The 19,920-nt window shown below is 30.9% G+C and overlaps 2 protein-coding genes across 2 annotated transcripts; one reads left to right on the forward strand and one right to left on the reverse strand.

The window, feature by feature from the left end:
- Window positions 1-1,081: 1,081 nt before the first annotated feature.
- LOC114749912 (protein IQ-DOMAIN 14-like) lies at window positions 1,082-2,925 on the forward strand. Its single transcript, XM_028938450.1, has 3 exons — window positions 1,082-1,630; window positions 1,739-1,948; window positions 2,022-2,925. The coding sequence occupies exons 1-3, from the start codon at window positions 1,259-1,261 to the stop codon at window positions 2,739-2,741; spliced, it is 1,302 nt and encodes a 433-aa protein (XP_028794283.1). The 5' UTR covers window positions 1,082-1,258; the 3' UTR covers window positions 2,742-2,925.
- Window positions 2,926-11,714: 8,789 nt separating this feature from the next.
- LOC114749905 (probable pectinesterase 53) lies at window positions 11,715-16,368 on the reverse strand. Its single transcript, XM_028938445.1, has 5 exons — window positions 15,992-16,368; window positions 15,454-15,643; window positions 15,157-15,363; window positions 14,833-15,068; window positions 11,715-11,917 (listed from the first exon to the last, which is right to left on the reverse strand). The coding sequence occupies exons 1-5, from the start codon at window positions 16,357-16,359 to the stop codon at window positions 11,770-11,772; spliced, it is 1,149 nt and encodes a 382-aa protein (XP_028794278.1). The 5' UTR covers window positions 16,360-16,368; the 3' UTR covers window positions 11,715-11,769.
- Between the last annotated feature and the right edge of the window lie 3,552 nt (window positions 16,369-19,920).

Consider the following 19,920-nt stretch of genomic DNA (forward strand, 5'->3'; position numbering starts at 1 on the left):
ATGGTAAGGGTACAGAATGACCTCAAATTTTAAAATTGAAAATCAGGGATCAAGATAGTGACTTTTACTAGCTGAGAGATTAATGGTAGATTATTCAAATTCTTGTGCCATATATGTATTCCAAAAAAACTTTCTGAGTGAAAATGTATTCTTTTTTTTTAAAAAATTTTTCTTATAATGGTATCTGATTAAAAAAAATCTGAAATACATGGAACATAATTTACAATTGACATGTGTAAAGTACATTTTGTTTCTAATTTCAGACTTCAAAGCAGTTTTTTTATTGGGAAAATTAAATTTTTTGGATTTCATAATTTTTACTCATTTTAAATTTAGTTTTGATTTGATCATAATTCACTTTCTAAACTTTCTTGATGCAATTTTTTTAGAATTTTAAATTAATGTAATTCTATTCCTGTAATTTTATATTTTTTGGCCCAGCCTATAATTCCACCATTTAAAGCTTTAGTTCCTGTAGTTTAGGAATTAAGTTTTAACTTATTCAAAATTATAAAGTGAGTTATAACAAGTCAAAATTCTATAATGAGTTAAAATTATAAAGATTAGAAGGTTAAATTTTTTTATTTTTTATTTTTTAACTCCGTGAGTTTCCAATTCCAAGGTGGGGTACTGGGGAAAACGTGGGGCTTCGCTTTCCTTGCTCTTACCTTTTTAACTTATTTATGCAGCTTTTCTTTCGAGGATTTGATTCTTCTCCTAAGGGTGCTTCGTCTGCATCCATGTCATTGTTTAATAATAACTTACTTTTTCGGTTTATTCCATGTATTGCATTTATTATTAAAAAACCCGGAAAACAAAAATAATTTAATAATAAATATTTTTAATTTTAATATTAAATATTACCCGTTTCAAATTTCCTCACCTAGTTGCTCTGCAACATGTTCCAACGCTAACATTTTGTCATGTAATGCAGATTTTCTCGAGGCATTCATACAGTTTTTCCCGTTCTTTCTTATTCTCACAATTCCATTTTCACCTTTGACACAGATTTTCTTTTCTCATTCTTCCTCTCATCTTCTTCTTTCTGTTTCTCATCTTTTGAGTGTTTCAAGAGGGTTCTCACTTTTTCTGTAACTACTCTCTGTTTCAACATTTTCTTCCAAAATGGAAAATACGCCAAATCTGTGACCTGGAAGTTGCAACAACCTCCACTTTTGTCTAGAAATCTCACTCACTGTTTCGGATTTTTGTTTTTGTTTTTAATCTTCTGCTTCGAGTTTCGTTCTCTTCTGGGCAAATGGGAAGAGCGACAAGATGGTTGAAGGGGTTGTTCGGCATGAAGAAAGACAGAGATAAGAAACAGAATTCAAACTCCAACTACAGTGGGAATTTGAAATCTGCGGCGGCGCCGTCGGCTGCACCACCCAATCTTTCGCCTGCAGAGGCTGCTTGGCTTCAGTCATTCTACGGAGAAACAGAGGACCAGCAGAGCAAACACGCCATTGCGGTGGCAGCTGCCACTGCAGCAGCAGCCGACGCCGCCGTCGCAGCGGCCCAGGCGGCAGTAGCCGTAGTGAGGCTGACCAGTCACGGCAGAACCACCATGGTCGGCCGTGGACACGAGAAATTTGCAGCCGTCAAGATTCAAACAGTATTCAGGGGATTCTTGGTAAGCTTCATCGAATCAACAGACAAAACAGACCACACTTTCAAGTTCCGTACTTTCTGAATCCATTTTTTTTTTAAAAAAATATTTTCTGATTTGAATTTGAAGCAGGCAAGGAAGGCATTAAGAGCATTGAAAGGATTAGTGAAGATCCAAGCACTTGTGAGAGGATTTCTGGTCCGAAAGCAAGCAACGGCGACACTACACAGCATGCAAGCTCTGATAAGAGCTCAAGCCACAGTTCGATCTCATAAAGCTCGTCAAGTTATGAACAAAACCGACGAATCATACAAATTTGAACCTCAAGCTCGAAGATCCACGGTAAAGATCCCAACTTTCCAGAATCAAACTCTTCACTTAATTCAAATCTCTTAACCATTTACTTCATTTTTAGGAGAGATTCGATGAAAGTATGAGGTTATCTTCTTCCTTCGACGCTTCGATGAATAACAACACTAACAGTACTGATGGGAGTCCGACGCCGAAGATAGTGGAGATGGACACAGGCGGCTACCGGCCGAAGTCAAGGTCTCGCCGGAGCAACACATCAATGTCGGATTTTGGCGACGACCCATTGTTCCAAACAGTGTCTTCTCCGATCCCACTCCCACAAATTCGAACCCCAGCTCGGATATCAATGGCAGATCGGAGGGTTTCACCGGAGACGGAGTGGGGACTAACAGGGGAAGAATGTAAGTTCTCTACAGCACAGAGCACTCCACGTTTCACCAATACGTGTTCTTGTGGATCAGTCGCCGTCACACCCAGGAGTGTCTGTGCAGAAAGATTGGTCTGGCAATATGGAAACCATCCAAGTTACATGGCGAATACTCAGTCTTCGAAGGCGAAATTGAGGTCTCGGAGTGCTCCGAAGCAGCGGCCGGAATCCGGCGGAGGAGCAAAGAAGAGGCTTTCGTTGAATGAAATGATGGAGTCTAGGAGTAGTTTGAGTGGGGTTAGGATGCAGAGGAGTTGTTCAAAAGTTCAGGAAGCCATTAATTTCAAGAATGCTGTGATGGGAAAGATTGACAAATCTGGAGAGATTGGGAGAGATAGATCTGGAGAGATTGGGAGAGATAGTTACTACTTGCAGAGGAGGTGGTATGGCGATTGATTGTTTGATTCGCAATTTGCAGAAACAGACAAGACAGAGGTTGAAGATGACGAAACAGAATGATAAGGTTCAAGTTGTTGTACTTTGCTTTGATGATGAAAATTGAAAAGCTTGCTTATCAAATTATCATCTTTCTTTTTTCTTCATATTCTGTTATTGAAATGAAATGCAAGTGAATAATTTATTTATTCCTCCCACAAGTTGCTTCAATTTTAATCTTCGTTGGACTCTTTGAATCTTTGTGAGCTTGTTTTCCTATGAGAAAACTTCAATGATAATAAAATCCCAAGAGTAAGAGATCGTTTGTTTGCTGGAAAGGATAGAATGGAATTGATTAAAGAAGTAAAAATAAAAACAGAATGACTAAAATGTGGAGGGAAAATAGATCAATAATGTTCATGAAGGGGAAGCGATCATTTAGCCCATAAGTTCATGAGTTATACTCCTAATTCATAAGGTTTATGGAGCTTGTGATTATTCCCACATTTATAGTATTAGGTTTTCCATTGAAAGAATGATATGGAGAAAAATATACAAGTAGCTTATCAAGTTAGAATAAAGATTTTATTTTTGTCTTAATTTTTTTGTGTTAGTATAATTTTTAGCTCTTGAAATTTAATTTCGTTTTACTTTGATTTTCTAAAATTTGAAAGCAATATTTTTAGTTTCTAAACCAGTGTTTTTATACTTAAAATTTGAAATCACATTTAGCTTATAGGAACTAACATTTATACATGAAGTAAATTTCAAGAATAAAAATATTGGATTCAAATCAAAATAAAATTCAATTTTGATGACTAAAAATTATATAAACTCTAATTTGTTTGCCTCATTCCATTCTTATCCTTTACGGCAACTAAACATCCTTTAAGTAGAGGTCCATTGCATTTTTAAAAATCCGCTAACTTGATTTTTTTTATTACAAATAATTTAAATATTCATGCACGTAACATTAGATTTAAATTTGGGATTTCATACAAGTTAACTTGTTAATGCTATAGCTTAAATGCGGCTGAGGGCAATTTTTATGAATATATTGATGATTATGATGATCATAATGTGTTATGTGAGCCCTGCTTGTGAAAAAGCCTTTCAGGTTTCAATTAAGACTGCATCAAGTAAAGCACACAAGCTCACACATGTGCATGAGCATAGATAGCACACTGTCTATGAATAAAAAATATTGCTGTTGATTTCTCAAACTTCAAGTTATACTATTTCTTTATATATGATATAAAAAAAAAAAATACTTTTTCGGTCTTAAATGGAAGATCCATTTACATTTAGGACCGAAGGAAGTATTGTTTATAGCTTTTAAAATTTGCCCCTTAGCAATAAAGAAACCAATAAAGCTCAAACTATCACTACAACTAATGACTTGTTAAAGATAAGTATAACAAATGAGAATATGTAATACTATGTCTGCTTTTTATTAGTCAACCAATTTAGGAAGATTAAGAAAGTTAGTAATTTGTAGTAAATAGATACTCTTCCAGTCCTTAATATATGACTTAATTTTTGAGTTGGTTTTGATCCTAAATACAAGACTCATTTCTCATATTTATCGATTTTCTCTAAATTACCCATATGGATACTCCCTCAACTATAATCAAGTAGAAGAGGAAGAGGAGGTATTAAAAAAGACGATTATGGTGTTTTAAGAAAAATGTGTCACTTTTCTTATAATTAACTAACTTACCTAACTTGTTTAATCTAATTAAATTAATTAAATAGGTCTTATATTAAGTACCGGAGGAATATATTATTTTTTTAAAAATATCTTTATTAATTATATTTGTTTTAGTAATGAAAAAGAGGAGAAGGGGGATTGTACTTAGTACAACACATAGTAATGACTTATTAATTGCTGCTTTGTTTCATTAAGAATAAAGTGTTAACGTAACAAAAGAGTCTCAAATCCTCTTCCTTTTTCCAAGAGGTACACAAACATATTAAATTTTGCCCCTTTCTTTTTATTCATTCATTTATTTATTTTCACCCTTTGAGGGTAGCCACATGCTAAAGCTGGATTCTACCTTTAAGAGTAGGAACTTTTTTTCAACATACGTGCATCTTGTAAAGTGTTAGCCGACAAAGTGTTTTTACAAAGCTGTTTTCACTACCGAGGTTCAGGCAACGTCTTAGAATAGTTGGGGGAAAAAGGAAGAAGAAGAAAGCATCGTCTTAGAATATACCAAATGATGCATTCATATATTCAGAAAAATAAGAATGCACACAAAATCATTTTTATTTATCAAAGATATCAGATTAATTCATTTTATTAATCATATTTTTCTCTCAATTTTTTCAAAGACACTCATTAAAGATATACTCTTCTGGTTTTTAATATAAGATCTATTTAACTAATTTGATTAGATTAAGAAAGTTAGGTAAGTTAGTTAATTATAAGAAATGTGACAGTTTTTTCTAAAATACCATAATCATTTTTCTTAATACCTCATCTTTCTTTTCTACTTAATTATGGTCGAGGGAGTATCCATAAGGACAATTTAAAGAAAATTGATAAATATGATAAATAGGTCTTATATTTGAGATAAAACTAATTCAATAATTGAATTATATATTAAGGACTGGAGGAGTAAGATATTTTGGTGTGTGTGTATGTCCTTCTTATTTTCTATAAAGATCCCAACGTTTAATACATTACCTATAACTAGAAGATTAATGGTTCAAGTTTTTGGTTTCATCTGAATTAGTTTAGGGTCAAAACCTGCTTGTATACGTTGAGATGGTTTAAAGTTAAAAAAACAAGTTTAAAAGAGAGAGAAACGAAACTGGTTTAAAAGCCATTGAGAGAATGATTCCTTGTATGACAGGTAGCTTTCTTCCCACTTTTTGAATCGTGTACGTCATTATTTACTTATCATTGTTAGAAAAAAAAAAATTGAAGGGAAAAAAGTCTCATAGTAAAAGCTTTTTTTAGATAAATTTTTGTACACAAAAAGTATTAATATTTTATAAATTTTGTATTTATGAAATACCTATATTCTGATTTAGATTCCTTTCATCAATAAAATTTTGAATAAAGAAATGTTCCCTTATTTTCTCAAAAAAATGCAAACTTAAAAACAAAATTTATGTATTGTTTAAGAATTATTTTTTTATATTTATCATGAATTCAATTCTACATTATTTTAAACCTTATCGTAAAATCTGAAACTGAACTTGTATTTAAGAGAAAAATAAAAATTTTAATAAAAATTATACTCCTGCAATCCTTTTTATAGCTTAAATGTAAAAGATTTCTAAAATTTTAATGCCCTTATTTTTACTCTTAATTGATTATATGTCTTTGCATTTTTTTTAACCAAATATGTTTGTACTAATTATAACAGTTTCTCACTCATTTTCTTCTCCATCACTCTCTCTGTTAATAAGAGTGTATTTGGAAAAAAAAATAAAGCGTTTATTATATTTGGTCAATTTCAGTCGATTTTTTTTGGACCTTTCCCTCCTAATTTTTAATTAAAATTAGAAGTTAATGATTGGCATTTCATTTCACTTGATTGCGAGTGAATCTGAATCGTCTTTGACCCAAAAAAAGAAAGAATCTATTCGGCAAAAAAAAAAAAAAGGAATCTTAAATGTCATTGGCTGAAATGCAATACGGCAACTTACATTGCCTGCCATCCTCAGAGTATTATTACAATCACGACCTCGCGTTTGAATTTTGAATCAGAGTTTTTAAAAAATTGTTTTATTAAAATAAAATAAAATTACTTGGTGATTCGTGTCCCTTGGACTTTTCAATAATTGTTCTTTTCTTATCCAAAAAAAATGTAATTGTTCTTCCGTTTCTAACAAACTGTACGTCTTTCATTGTATTGAATTCACAATACTATAATAATAATTCAAAAAAGCACGGCAGATATAAATAGACGAATCAGAGTTGAATTTTTTTATTATGAAGTATCACATTAAGATTACCAGATTAAAATTTTTATAACTAAATCATACTAAATATTAATATTTCTAAAGAAAACATTTTAATGACAAGTGATTAGTTTGAGCTGGTTATCATTCCCTAGTCTAGAACTTGTCATTGTTTACTCTTCATTTGTCAATTTAATTAAATCTCTTTCTTAGAACTTAATTATAATTCTCTCATTAAAAAACTTGACAGAATAAATTTTAAGAAATTTAATGTAAATGTTGTCCTTAAAATTGCTCTCTCTCTCTCTCTTACCATCTATAATTACTCTATCAAACTAAGGGATTGATTGAGAATTAATTTTTATTGTTCAATTAATAAGTTTTTATTTAATTGAAAAAACCACCCATCATTATTCTTTCTTATCTTTCATATCAAATCTTTTTTCCTATACTACCCATATTTATTAAGAGATTTTTATCTCTAACTACTAAATTTTAATGATTAAATGATAAGGTTGTTTTTTAAAAAGGGTCACGAATTCTCCACAAATCAATTACAAATAACCAATGTACATACTTTTTAAAAGAAATTTCTAAAATTAGTTAAAAGGATATTATATTTAGAATTAAAAAGTATGATTAGTGACATTCATACATTACAAATAGAGGTGGGAATCAGAACCGACCCTTTAAGGCTGACGGGCTTAAAAGAGCCTGCCCTCCAAGGTTGAAATTTCAAAAATACCTCAATTTGCTAGGTTCGGCTCTTAAGCTATAGGGCTCAGGATCAGCCTGCGGGCTTTTGACACGTTTAAAAAAATACTTTCTTTTTAATATTTCTCATATTTTTATTAAAAAAATAAAAATAAATCAATGAAATTGTTAATAAAAGACATAAATATGAATAAAATTAAGTCATAAATATAAAATATCATCATATATAAATATCCATCAACATCCAAGAACATCTAAAACATTCATTAACATAATAACAATATCCAAAAGTTTTATCTATAGTACAATTGTGTAATAAATAAACACTATAATTAATCTTTTAAAACTTCATCATCACTATAATCAATTACTCTTCTTTATAAGTATGTTTTTTTTTCGTAACAAAAATATCAAGTTTTTCTTTTTTATAGGAATTTAAGTTTTAAATTTTGCAATCTAGTTATTATTTTACTTTAATGTGAGAAACATTGTTGTTGAAACTCATGAATTTTTAATTCAAATTATAGAATCACAAGTTATATAAGTATAAAAATACTCCATTATCAAATATATATATATATAGTTTAAAAATATCAACGCATATAATATAAATCAAATTATTATTAAAATCCAAATTAACCCATTTTTAAAAAATTTAATTGGATAAATTATTATCTAAAACTAAATAAATTAAATCATTCTGTAAAATTTAATTTTAAAATGATAATAATAACTAAATATTTGAAATATTATTAATAATGTAAAAAATTAATAATATTAGAATTATATTAAAAAAATTTAAAAAGAAAAAAGAAATACAAAAGAACTTAAACAGGCCGGCCCTTTTAAGCCATTAGCCCTCCAGGGCTTATTTCCCATTTGAGGAGAAAAATTTCAAGCCCAACCCTCATAACTTCAGAGCCTAAACGCACTCGTACAAAACACACTACTATTTCGATGCCAAACAGATATAAATAACTGGTATTATTTATAATTTAATACAAGCATATTAAATATTTCATATGTTTGTATGTTGTACCTTAAATTAATCCATTTTGGTTTTTTTTTAATGATGGTTAAGATGTCAAGTTGTGAAATACTAAGGTTAATTTAGTGGTGCATTTTTTTTTCAAAGTTTTGAGCAAAAATTTAAAAATTTGAACTTCCTTGTCATTATTGTGCTATTTTATTTTTTTGGTTTCCAACATTATTGTGAGTATTAACAAAATAAACAAAAATTTACATCCAAACTAAATAAATAAAAATATAAACAATGCCATAAGATATTAGGATGACTACAAAGTTCAAAACATCCAATATCATATCATACATAATAAGAGAATAAAAGGGAAATGGGCCTGATGTCTCCAAATTTCAGGCCCATATTTTTGGATTACTGGCTCATTTTAATTCTAGTACCAAGGCTAGAGGGCAATGAAAAATCTCATTTGCCTGGCATAAACATTGATATATAATATATTCGATCTTTAATATAAAACATAGTAAATTGATTTATAAAAATTAAAAAAATTAGTTAAATTAATTATTTATAGTAAATAAATATTATCTTTTCTAAAATACTTTTATTAATATCATATTTTGAATTATTCATTGATAGTAACTTCTTAACATATAAAATTACTACGGAGATTACTTGTGGGCAAAATAGATAAATATTAGAGACAAAATGAATTGATATATACTACTTTCGGTTCTAATTATAAGACATCATTTATAATCTGCAAACGAGGTCTTATAACTAACATCAAAGCTAGTGCATGCTAAATTATATAAAGTCTCTTTGAATTTAGTGTTAGAATCATGTAGAAATAACATTATATAAAATCTCTCTGAAACTATACATTTTTTGAAGTTGGAATCGTGTATAATTTCAAACCGCGAATTTTTTATCCCCTAATTGTTTCCCATATAACCGTGTCGACTGTTGAGTTATATGCAAATAAATATTCCAAATTTTAAGTTAGTTGTATATAAATAATAAACAAAACTAATAATATGAGAGTTATTTATATAAATGTAAAAATTTATAGAGATTCTTTTTTTGGGTAAAGTTTCAACGGTTTAAAAAAAGTTCCTAAACTTTAAAGTCTACACACACTTTTTGTTTTCCATATTCCATTCGTGATATATAGTTTTTAAGTCCACTCGATGATTTAAGTAATTATGTGATATTTGGGGATATTTGAAAACGGATTACAGTGAAGCCCAAAGGTTTACAATGAGAGAATACCTAACACTCAGTTTTTATTTATAAGTCATTTATACTCTAAACTCGTAAATTAAAACATGTATTAAATTTATAATTTTTTCACCTGTGCCCTTATTAAAGAAAATGTATTAAAACTATGTTTTATATTCTTCTAACCTATTTATTTTATCTTCCTATACATTTATTAAGGTAATAAGGATAAATTTGAAAAAGGCTCATTAAATGACTTATAAATAAAAACTGAGTGTTAGGAGTACCCTATAAATGACTTATATTTAGGAACAATTTTTTTTATAAATGGCCTATAAATAGGAACAAAGTAGTATTGATACTAAATATTCCTTTGGTCCTAAATATAAGACCTATTTTATAGTGTAATACAACTATTTCGGTCATAAATATAAAACTCATTTTGTAGTGTAAAATTTAGGGTTAATACTACTTTCGGTCATAATTATAAGAGTTAGTTGATTAATTTGAAGAGATTAAGAAAAGAAGTTGAATTAGTTATTTGTCATACATAGGTGTTATCTTTCCTAAAATATCCTTGTTAATCAAGTGTATTGGCTAGAACTACCATTATTAGAAGGACTCTTTTGAAAAAAATACATAAATATTAAAGACAAAATAGATTGGGGTTTTATATTTAGCATTAAAATAAAAGTCAAACAAGATTTTATATTAAGGATAGGAGGTAACATAATATTTGGTTCATCAAGTTTATCCTTATTTTGATTTTAGTCCATCAAGTTTCAAATTATAGATTTTGGTTCCTTAAGAGGCAAAATGATCTAAGTTTTTATTAGATTATAGAGACTAATGCTTTAAAAAAAAAACTTGAGGGACCAAAACCTATGGTTTGAAATTTGAAGAACTAAAACCAAAATAAAAATAAATTTAAAGGACTAAAGTTTATATTAACTCTTAAATTTATTTAAAAGTTTATAACTTTCTGCACCAATTGCATTAATTAATTTATGTAGATAATTATTTAAGTGATGTGCCAACCAAAGTTGGAGAGAAGTAATACCACCTGCTGCGTCCAGTCTCCGGCTCTCTGCCCCCCTCCACCCTTTTGCAACAATCCATGTATGAAGTACATTATGTACGCGCTGTTAAAGGACCTTTTTGCGCGAGCGGAGTTGAGTTTGGCTTTGGCATGCCATAATTTCAGTTACTTTTTTTTCTTTAAAAAATATTGATAGAATTATCTGATATACTATTTTTAATCTTTAATACAAGAACTAATTAGAAATTTAATTTGGTCTTAAATATAATATTTCAATCTATTTTGTTTTCAATATTTATTCATTTTATCTTCAAATAATCTCTATAGTGATTGCGTATATTAAAAAATTATTACCAAGGAATAATTCAAATACACATAATTAATAAGAGTAGTTGTAGATTTAACTTGGTCCTATATATAAGAATCCAATCCATTTTATTTGTCATATTTATCTATTTTGCCCCCACATAATTCATATAATGATTACACATGTTAAAAAGTTTAATTCCAAACACTAATTTATTATAAATAATTAATTTAACTAATTTTTTTATATTTGTAAATTAGCTATCCATCTATTATATTATAAGGGCAGGTAGTATTGTTGAATCAAGTTCAAGGATTATTCAGTTTAATGCTTGATAACTTGTCCCATTAAAAGTTGTCCTAAGGTGTACTCCTCTTGTCCTATTTATAAGATAGAGAGAGAAGATATTTTTTGATCTTGTTTATAAGGTACTGAAAGAATTTTTTTATATGAATGTACAATTTTACCTTCCATTGATTATTGTATTGATTTTGTTTACATGAAGTGTGTGTAATATATATTAAATAGGGCTAAAGTTGAAAAGTTGTTGAATTTTAAATAAGAGTCAATAAATTAAAATTTTTTCTTAGTTTGTGTGAAATATGTTGAAAGTAACTTATAAATAGAACCAGGAGAAAACTCTCGTTCTCCAATCAAAGAGATTTGGAGTTGCTAGCTAATTGATTCTTGACTAGGTAAGCATTAATTTTAGTGCTCTAATATCATGTAATCTTAAAATTTTCTAAAAAGAGAGTAAAAATAAATGTTTTGTGATGGGAACTTTGGAAATAACTATGGAAATAATAAACTTTATACATCAAAATTTGAGAGAGCAAAGAAATGAAAAGGAAGAGGGAAAAACAGAAGTGAGAAACTATAATTTGGTCCACTCATCGCCATCAATGAAGCTAAGGGAAATAAAAGGCTTAGCTTCCTCATCGGTTAGTTCTTTACACCATGAGACTCTGCCTGCGAAGCTAGCTCCTTGCCCTGTGCACTTGTATTGTCCATAAAATACTGTCCTGTGGGCCCATTCAATCACATATTTAAGTCGCCCTACATGCCCATGTGCTTATAAATAACATGGAAAATGACACTTTTTTTCACACAAAAATTCTCAAAATTTGCAGATACCTAATCACTATGAAGTCTAACTGAGATTGAATTTTGTAACAAAATCACCTAAATGCCCTTAAATTCTTAATTTGAAAAAAAACAAAATGACAACAACAGTTTAATAAGTAATAACTTTAATTTATCAAGTAACAGCAATTAGAATGATGTCAACTTATTCTGATGAGATCTATTGTAGAATATGAATGGAAGGAACAATTTATAAATAACAATTCCAACTTATCAAATGAAGACAACAACTATAGTAGTGACAACTAATTTTATTGAGGATAATTAAGTCATTTCACAAATTAATTTCAGAATAATCCTTAAGAACTTCATATGAACTAAGCTATTTTAAAAGACCATTTTGAGATTATCATATTTCAATGATTCTTACACATCTTGCTTTCAATTTCAACATTAAGTATTTGGGGCTTGTGCTAATGGAATTAAACCCATAACCTGTCATCACTAAAAGATGAAACTTTAGAGGTGTGTCAGATGAACAATGACTATTAAAAAAAAAACATTTTCAATTGAGTTTTTGTGATTTCCAACTGGGATTTTATTATTTCTAAGTTGATCATTTCCAACTTAATGTCCTTTATTGCCACTATTCTACTTGCAAGGCCCTCAAGTGTCATTATGTTACTCTAAAAATAGGCTTAGTTATAATGGCACAAGGATTCTTTTGTACTTGACAAGCATGACATTTTGCAGAGAAAGAGAACAACACATGATGCAGAGATGAGGTCTATTTTGTTAGATTGGACCCACCTATTCTTACATCATTCTTTCTCCACCCAACATTATGCTTTCCAAGCATAGAAGCCCATACCCGCATAACCTAAATAAATAAATGAAGTATGTACAACACATTACAAATAGAAGCCTAGAAATTAGCCAATTAGGTGGGTGCCTCGTGCCGTTTTCAGATCTCATTTCATTTTATATATACCGGCGTGCTTCAATTCCCTGCCTTTTCTGTATGTAAGCCAAAACGAGCACACAGCTAGCTTGGTGCCTCTATATTGAAAAAAAAAAAAAAAACACACACACACACTCTCTCTCTCTCTAAATAGTAAATATATATACCGTGCAACTAGAACTATTAATTTTTTTAGCATTAATATAATTTTTAACATCTTAAGTTTGTTTTCATTTTGATTTTGATTCCTTAAATTTTAAATCATAAGTTTTGGTTCATTAAATTTTTTTCTATTTAAAACACTAGTCCCTGTAATTTAATAAAAATTTAGATTATTTTGTCTTTTAAGAAATCAAAACTTAAAGTTTGAGAGACTAAAATCAAAATTCGTGTAAGTTAACTGTATTTTTTATTATACTCCTCTTGGATGCCTATTTAAAGCGGTACTAAAATGGGTACATTTCTTGACTCGGATTTGAATATCAATTCTCCGCATTGCCTGAAACTTGCACTAAATCCAACCCAAGTTAGTTTAGAGCTGCTAAATCTTCTATCCTTGAAAAGTTTGCATCTTTTTTAACGTACAAGTTGTGGGGTGGACAACACGTAGATTTGCATCATCTGAGAGGTGTGTATTTGTGGCCTCACAATTTCTGTAACCAGCTGCGTACCTAATACACTCATGTTTTGTATGGTGACAATAGGTTTCTTCATTATTAAATAAGAGAAAAGCTGGTATGGTTGATGATAGAGACCGATACACATGCTTGTCACTTGGTATTATTCTTGATAAAGCTTGCAAGTATGGGAAAAAGTCTCTGCTCCTAAATTCTCCACATCACTAACAATATGACAAAAAGAAAACTTGTATCTATCTATCTATCTATCTATCTCATATTGCTTCTGCAACATAAGATTATACTAAAGTCACCGCCCCATTGTCCCCACTAGTCCTAAAAGAGAACTTACAAGTTCAAACAATTAACACCACCAAAACAGAGTACTCTGCTTCTGAAGTCGTTTTCTGGGCAATTCTAGCTAAGGCTCTTTATGGTTTAGGTTTAAGAAGGTGGAGACTGTGTTAATAATGTGATGACACTTTAAGGCAAAACTATACATAACTTTCCTAAACATTATGTCATGTGCAGATAATCTCATTAAACTTTGGAATTTTGCAATGAATCTCCATAAATTCTAACATTTATGCAGATAGCCCCCTTACTAATATTTTGTTCATTACTTTTCTGAACATATATCAGAGTTTAGGAGCTTACATGTAGATAACTCAAAGCTTTGAGGGGGTTGGGAGAAAAAATAGGGACCAGAGAAGATTAGGAGGAAAACTGGCAAATGTAACAATTTACTATTTTGTTCTCGTCCGAAACCTAGGGTGTGGAACTAAGAATATATGCAGAGCCTACATGGGAGAGGAAATCCAACCACCAATAACTGTTCTCTTGATCCAATGGTCTCTAAAACCGTGGAATGTAAATAATTGGATCTCTCAAATCAATGTTGGCCGTGGATCCCATTATGAAGGCAATGCAGAGAAACGAAACCAAGTCAGAAAGATGAACATAGAGATGAGATAGCCATGGGACAAGTTATCTCCATGTCCTAAGGTCCTGACCCTAAAACCTAGAGAACCTTACTCATTAAACTCTGGTTTTGAATAGCTTATAAGCAGCTTTTTGATCATAAAGTATTTGAGAAGAGTTTTGTTTTAGTTTACATGAAACATTATTATAAGTACTTAAATAAGCTAATCCAAACAAGCACTAAACCAGACATGTTAGTATAGAGTAGAAGGTAGAATTGAATGTGAGGTTTTCTTTTTTTTACAAAAAGGAGTTTAAAGATGAATGAAGAGAGAAAGAGAATGAAGTTACGTACATTTCTCGGTTAGGGTCGCCCCAGTTATACCAGCCCTTGGGAAGGATGATGTTGTCCATGTAAGTGTAAGCAAAAACCACACGAGAAAATGGACCCCAAGCCCTTCCAAGGTACAGTGCTCCTGAACCTGTGACTTTACAGTGCACAAATGAGAACCCTGTGTCCTCCAACATGCTGCTTCTTCCTTGTGCTGTTAAGGCCCCTATGTTCTGTGCTATCGCATGCACGTGACATCCCTGCACTCTCACGTGATATCCCTTCTTCAAATTCAATTCCCACACAACAGAACAGAAACAACCATATGATTTATGAATTATCTCTAACCTCAAATAGAGACAGGGCGTTCCCAAATATGAAATCCACAGAGCCTTCAATGTAACAGTCCTTGTAATAATGTCTACCCTCATGGTCATATAATGTGTCCTGTGCTCCTAGGAATTTGCATCCGTAGAATGATGCTGTGTCTGCTGATACCCTTAATGCCACGGCTTGCTTCCCTACCGCTCCTGGTGCTGGAACTGGGGTTGTGTTCTGCAATATTCTCAATCAGAATCTTAAATTAACAACAGTTATATATAAACATCATGTGTGTTTGTTTGGTTTTAAATTTATTTTACTTACTTTGAATGTTATGTTCTTGGCGATGAAATAAGGTGAGTTCACTCCAAATGTTGCAGAACCATATGTTCCTAATGGCTGTCCTCTGGGACCTGGTGTTTGAGCTGTGTCACCCCATTGAACTATGGTGCTATCTGCTCCTGCTCCTTCTATGGTTATGAAGGATTTCATGGGAGGGATGTACACTTTCTCACTGAAACAGAAGAAGAAAATCACAGAAAATTTAATTCAACCCAATGCACAACATGAGACATTGATAGAACAAGGAGAAAAGACAGCATTCCTTGGTCAATCACCAATCTCACAGTATTCCAATTTGAAGGAAAAAAACACAAGAACAAACAAAAGTTACCGCTAAACTGTGTTTTATCACTGTTTAACAATAAAAGAAACTGAGAATAGAGACAAATGTACCAGAATCCATGTCTTCCAGGAACAACAGATTACGTTGTCCAAAGCAGGGAAGGGAAAAAAGGAACAGAAAAATGGCAGGAAGTAAGTAAGATTCCTTTTGAAACATAGCAGAAGTAATTGTACTCACGTGTAAACACCTGCATGAACCTTAATTACCACTCTCACGAGATTGATGCCAGGAAGAGAATCAATGGCTTCTTGAATAGTTGCAAAATCTGCTACGGCAGGATTCTTGGAGACGTGAAGTGTATGAGAAGGAAAAAGCTTGTTTTTTGCAGTCTTAAAGACAGAATGCTTGAGGCTACCAACAAAGTTAACCCATTTCATGAATTGCTGCTCTGAATTCTGGACTTGGGTCCTGTTGATGGATAACCCAAGGCCCGGAAAACGCTGGCGGCCGGGTCTAAGTCCCTTGGTATGGCACAATGTTGCAGAAGGATTCTGCAGAAGGAAAAGAAGAACAAGAAGAAAGCAAATACATTGAAAATTCAACATTCTGAGACAGAATGTGGCTTTGGAATTTCAAAAGTGTTGTTGGGGAATGGCTTATGGCTCTGTATGTGGGGTTTATATACAAGTTTAGTTCATTCTTGTGCTGTGTTTTGGTGTGAAAGTGGAGGTAAAGTGCAAGAGAAAGAGGTGTCACGGGTGCTTCTACTGACATCCACGTGGACACAGAAGAGAGAGAGGGGAAGAGAGAGAGAGAGAGACAGGTTAAGCTTTTTTGAGGACAAAAACGTTGTCTCTAAGACAATTTTAGGCCATTTTTTCTTGGGGGTTCTTGTTTGGTTGTGCCCGTGAGTGGCCCTCTTTTCTGTTGGTGTGTGACTGTGATAATGTTCTTGTTAGGTTATGCTAACGCCGCCCTATTACTTGTCTGAATATTAATTTGTATGTTCTTTTGGTGTGATAGTCTATTTAAATGTAATAATTATATAGCTAATTAATGAATATTAAAAAAATTAGTCAAATTATTACATCAAGTTATTTGTAATTTTTCCGATCAAGCTGGACTATATGACCTATTTTTAAAATATTATGATTTAATTATATCCCCATCATGAAAATATATAAGATACATAAGTATCTATGATTGGAAAAGAAACTTTGAAGTGTTTTTTCCCCTAAAATATCTATTTTAATCATTTACATTACAAACTACTCTTTTAATTAAAAAAAATTCTTTAATATGTGTAATTAATAAGAAGAATTTATTAAAAAAAAAGGGGATTAATTAAGAACTTACATTTAAGATTAAAACGAATCTTTCTATTCATTTTTATATCAAGGATCAGAGAAATATTTGTTTAGATATTATTACCGAAATGAGAAAAAAATTTAAGTGATATGTCATTACCAGCTTCCTGCCTCTAAATGATCATCACCTACCTTGAAAATGAAGCATGATAATCTAATAATTGGACTATCTTAATCTGAGTCTATTCTTTATCATGAGATCAGTTTTTTGTTTCGTTTTTTTCTTTTGGTTTTAATTATCATATCTTATTTCATGTATGAAAGAGAAATGGCAACAAATTTTGTTCAGGGCTAGTTTTTGGAACAGGCAAGAATATATTCCCGCTTCTTGGCATTTTTGATATAATCAAGTCATTTCATTAAATGTCCATCTATTTTATATGTGTACACATAACACACATAATAATCTATAGTACTTCCAGTCCTAGTTATAAGAGCTAGTTGACTAATTTGATGAGATTAAGGAAGTAAGTTGGGTTAATTATTTGTCTTAAATAGGTGTTGTCTTTCCTAAAATATCCTTGCTAATCAAGTGTATTGGCTAGAACTATCACTGTTAGAAGGACTGCTTTGGAAAAAATGTATAAATATGAGAGATAAAATAGATTAGAGTTTTATATTTAGGATCAAAATAAAAGTAAAATAAAGTCTTATATTAAAGACCGGAGGTAGTATATAATACTCCCTAGACACTCCTTGTCTTCATTATAAATCCCTCTTCCATTATCCTTAACCTTTTGTTTCTGTCTTTGTTTTTTCCCCTCATTCGTTCCACAAGTAGATAAATTACTAATTAAGAAACCACCTCTTCTAATTAAGAAATCTTATTAAGTACAGATTTGAAGTTTTAAAAGTATTAATTAATTTTAACTGAATTCCTTAATTTGTCTAAAGTTATTGTCTTTCATTACAAGTACCAAAACGAATATATAAATTCGAACATGCTATATATTAATTTTTGAGTCATGAGTATATTTAGTTTTTTTTTGGGGTTATATTTCATATAGTGTCCCAGACTTAAGTTCAACTCGTTGGAATTTAATTCCTCCAAAATAGATACTCTTCTTGTTTTTCTTCACAAGAAAGATGATCTGAGTAGGGTCCCAGGACTCATTAAAATCAAGGCATGATTTTTGGTTTAGAAAACACTTATAGAGATATTTACAAATCATTCACCAATAAGGTTTTTATATCCATCATGGGATTCAAACTTATAAAGTTATGAATTATGAGTCAATTTTTTTTACCAATTGAACCAACCGCAAACAGGCACTCTTATATGTACAAGGCAATTAGGCACGTGGGCCTTGCTTCTCTAGAAAGGCCACCCACGAGATGTGTATAAAAAACTATTTTCAGCGCCCACAGAAATTTGTGGGAGTGAAAGGATGGGTTGGGCATGGCAAAACAATTCTTCTGACAGCACGGATGGAGAATATAATTTTTTTTAAGGAAAAAATATTTTATCTCATTACAAATATAAGAGTTAGCTGATGTGTTTATTTTGATTTTAAATATAAGATATTAATATCTTTTGTCTTTTCAGGTAAAAAAAAAAATCTGTTATTTTTTAAATTTATAATTCTTTTCTCGAATACCAATGTGACAATTGAAATGCAAATGATTAAAATGAGTACTTGAAAAAAACTAATGTACATTTTTTTACAACTAATTAAATTAATTAATCTTTTTAGTTTCTGTAAATTGATTATCTAGCTCTTAATCAAAAGGAGTATATGACAGATAAGGGAGACAAGGACATGGGAGATCACCATTTCTTTGTCAGTTCCAAAAAAAAAAAAACCAATAAGAAGAAGACAAATCCACCTGCATTGGAGACAAACAAATAAAAAGCTTAAAAATTTTTTTAAAAAAACCAAGGGGATGTTTCATAGTCATAGAGGAAGAGAATATTATTTTTCTCATTACATAAAAAATGAAAAATATAATAATATATCATATCTTCTTATTAATATGCTGTAGAAGCTACAAATACACTTGAAGCCAAAGCTATATAACTCCCATGATGTGAGAGAACCAATGCCAAGACAAAGAGCTACTAATTGGTATTGTTGGTTTTGGATTCTTATCAATGATAACTCTTCCTTCCATTCCTCTGTTCTTGAGTTTTTGTTCTAAAGGCAATTAATTTCAAATCTTTTCTCAAAATTCATATTCTAGTTATCCTCAACCTCATTATTCTTTGTTCATTGTCTTCTTTTGCTGGATTAAATTTATTCAGATAATTGGAGGATGGAGGGGATAGATGGAAAGGAATGGACAGAAATGGCTCTCTCTATGTGTGTGTGTGTGATATTAGCACCTTGTTTTTAGGTTAAATAGGCATGTTTCATAAAAGTTAGGAGCATGATTGGTAAAAGAAATGAATTTCAAATAGGATGATGGAGAGCAACAATCTCTTTTAGTACGTCTGGTAGGTTATAATAATTCTTTCATTGGAAAATCCTTAGTATCTTAGTTTTTTCTATATTTTTAATTGGCCAAACCTCTAGTTAGTATCTTAATTTCTTTATGTTTTTAATTGGCCAAACCTCTAACTTTATACAAATTCTAGTTTGATTCCTTAATACTCCTCCGGTCCTTAATATAGAACTTAATTCTTGAGTTGGTTTTGATTCTAAATATAAGACTCATTTATCATATTTATCTATTTTCTCTAAATTACCTCTATGAATACTCCCTCAATCATAATCAAATAGAAGAGGGAGATGGGGTATTAAGAAAGATGATTATGGTGTTTTAGGAAAAATGTGTCATTTTTCTTATAATTAACTAACT

Source organism: Neltuma alba, unplaced genomic scaffold (genome assembly GCF_004799145.2).
Source record: "Neltuma alba isolate B1F8T4 unplaced genomic scaffold, ASM479914v2 tig00006221_pilon, whole genome shotgun sequence".
Taxonomy (NCBI): Eukaryota; Viridiplantae; Streptophyta; class Magnoliopsida; order Fabales; family Fabaceae; genus Neltuma; species Neltuma alba.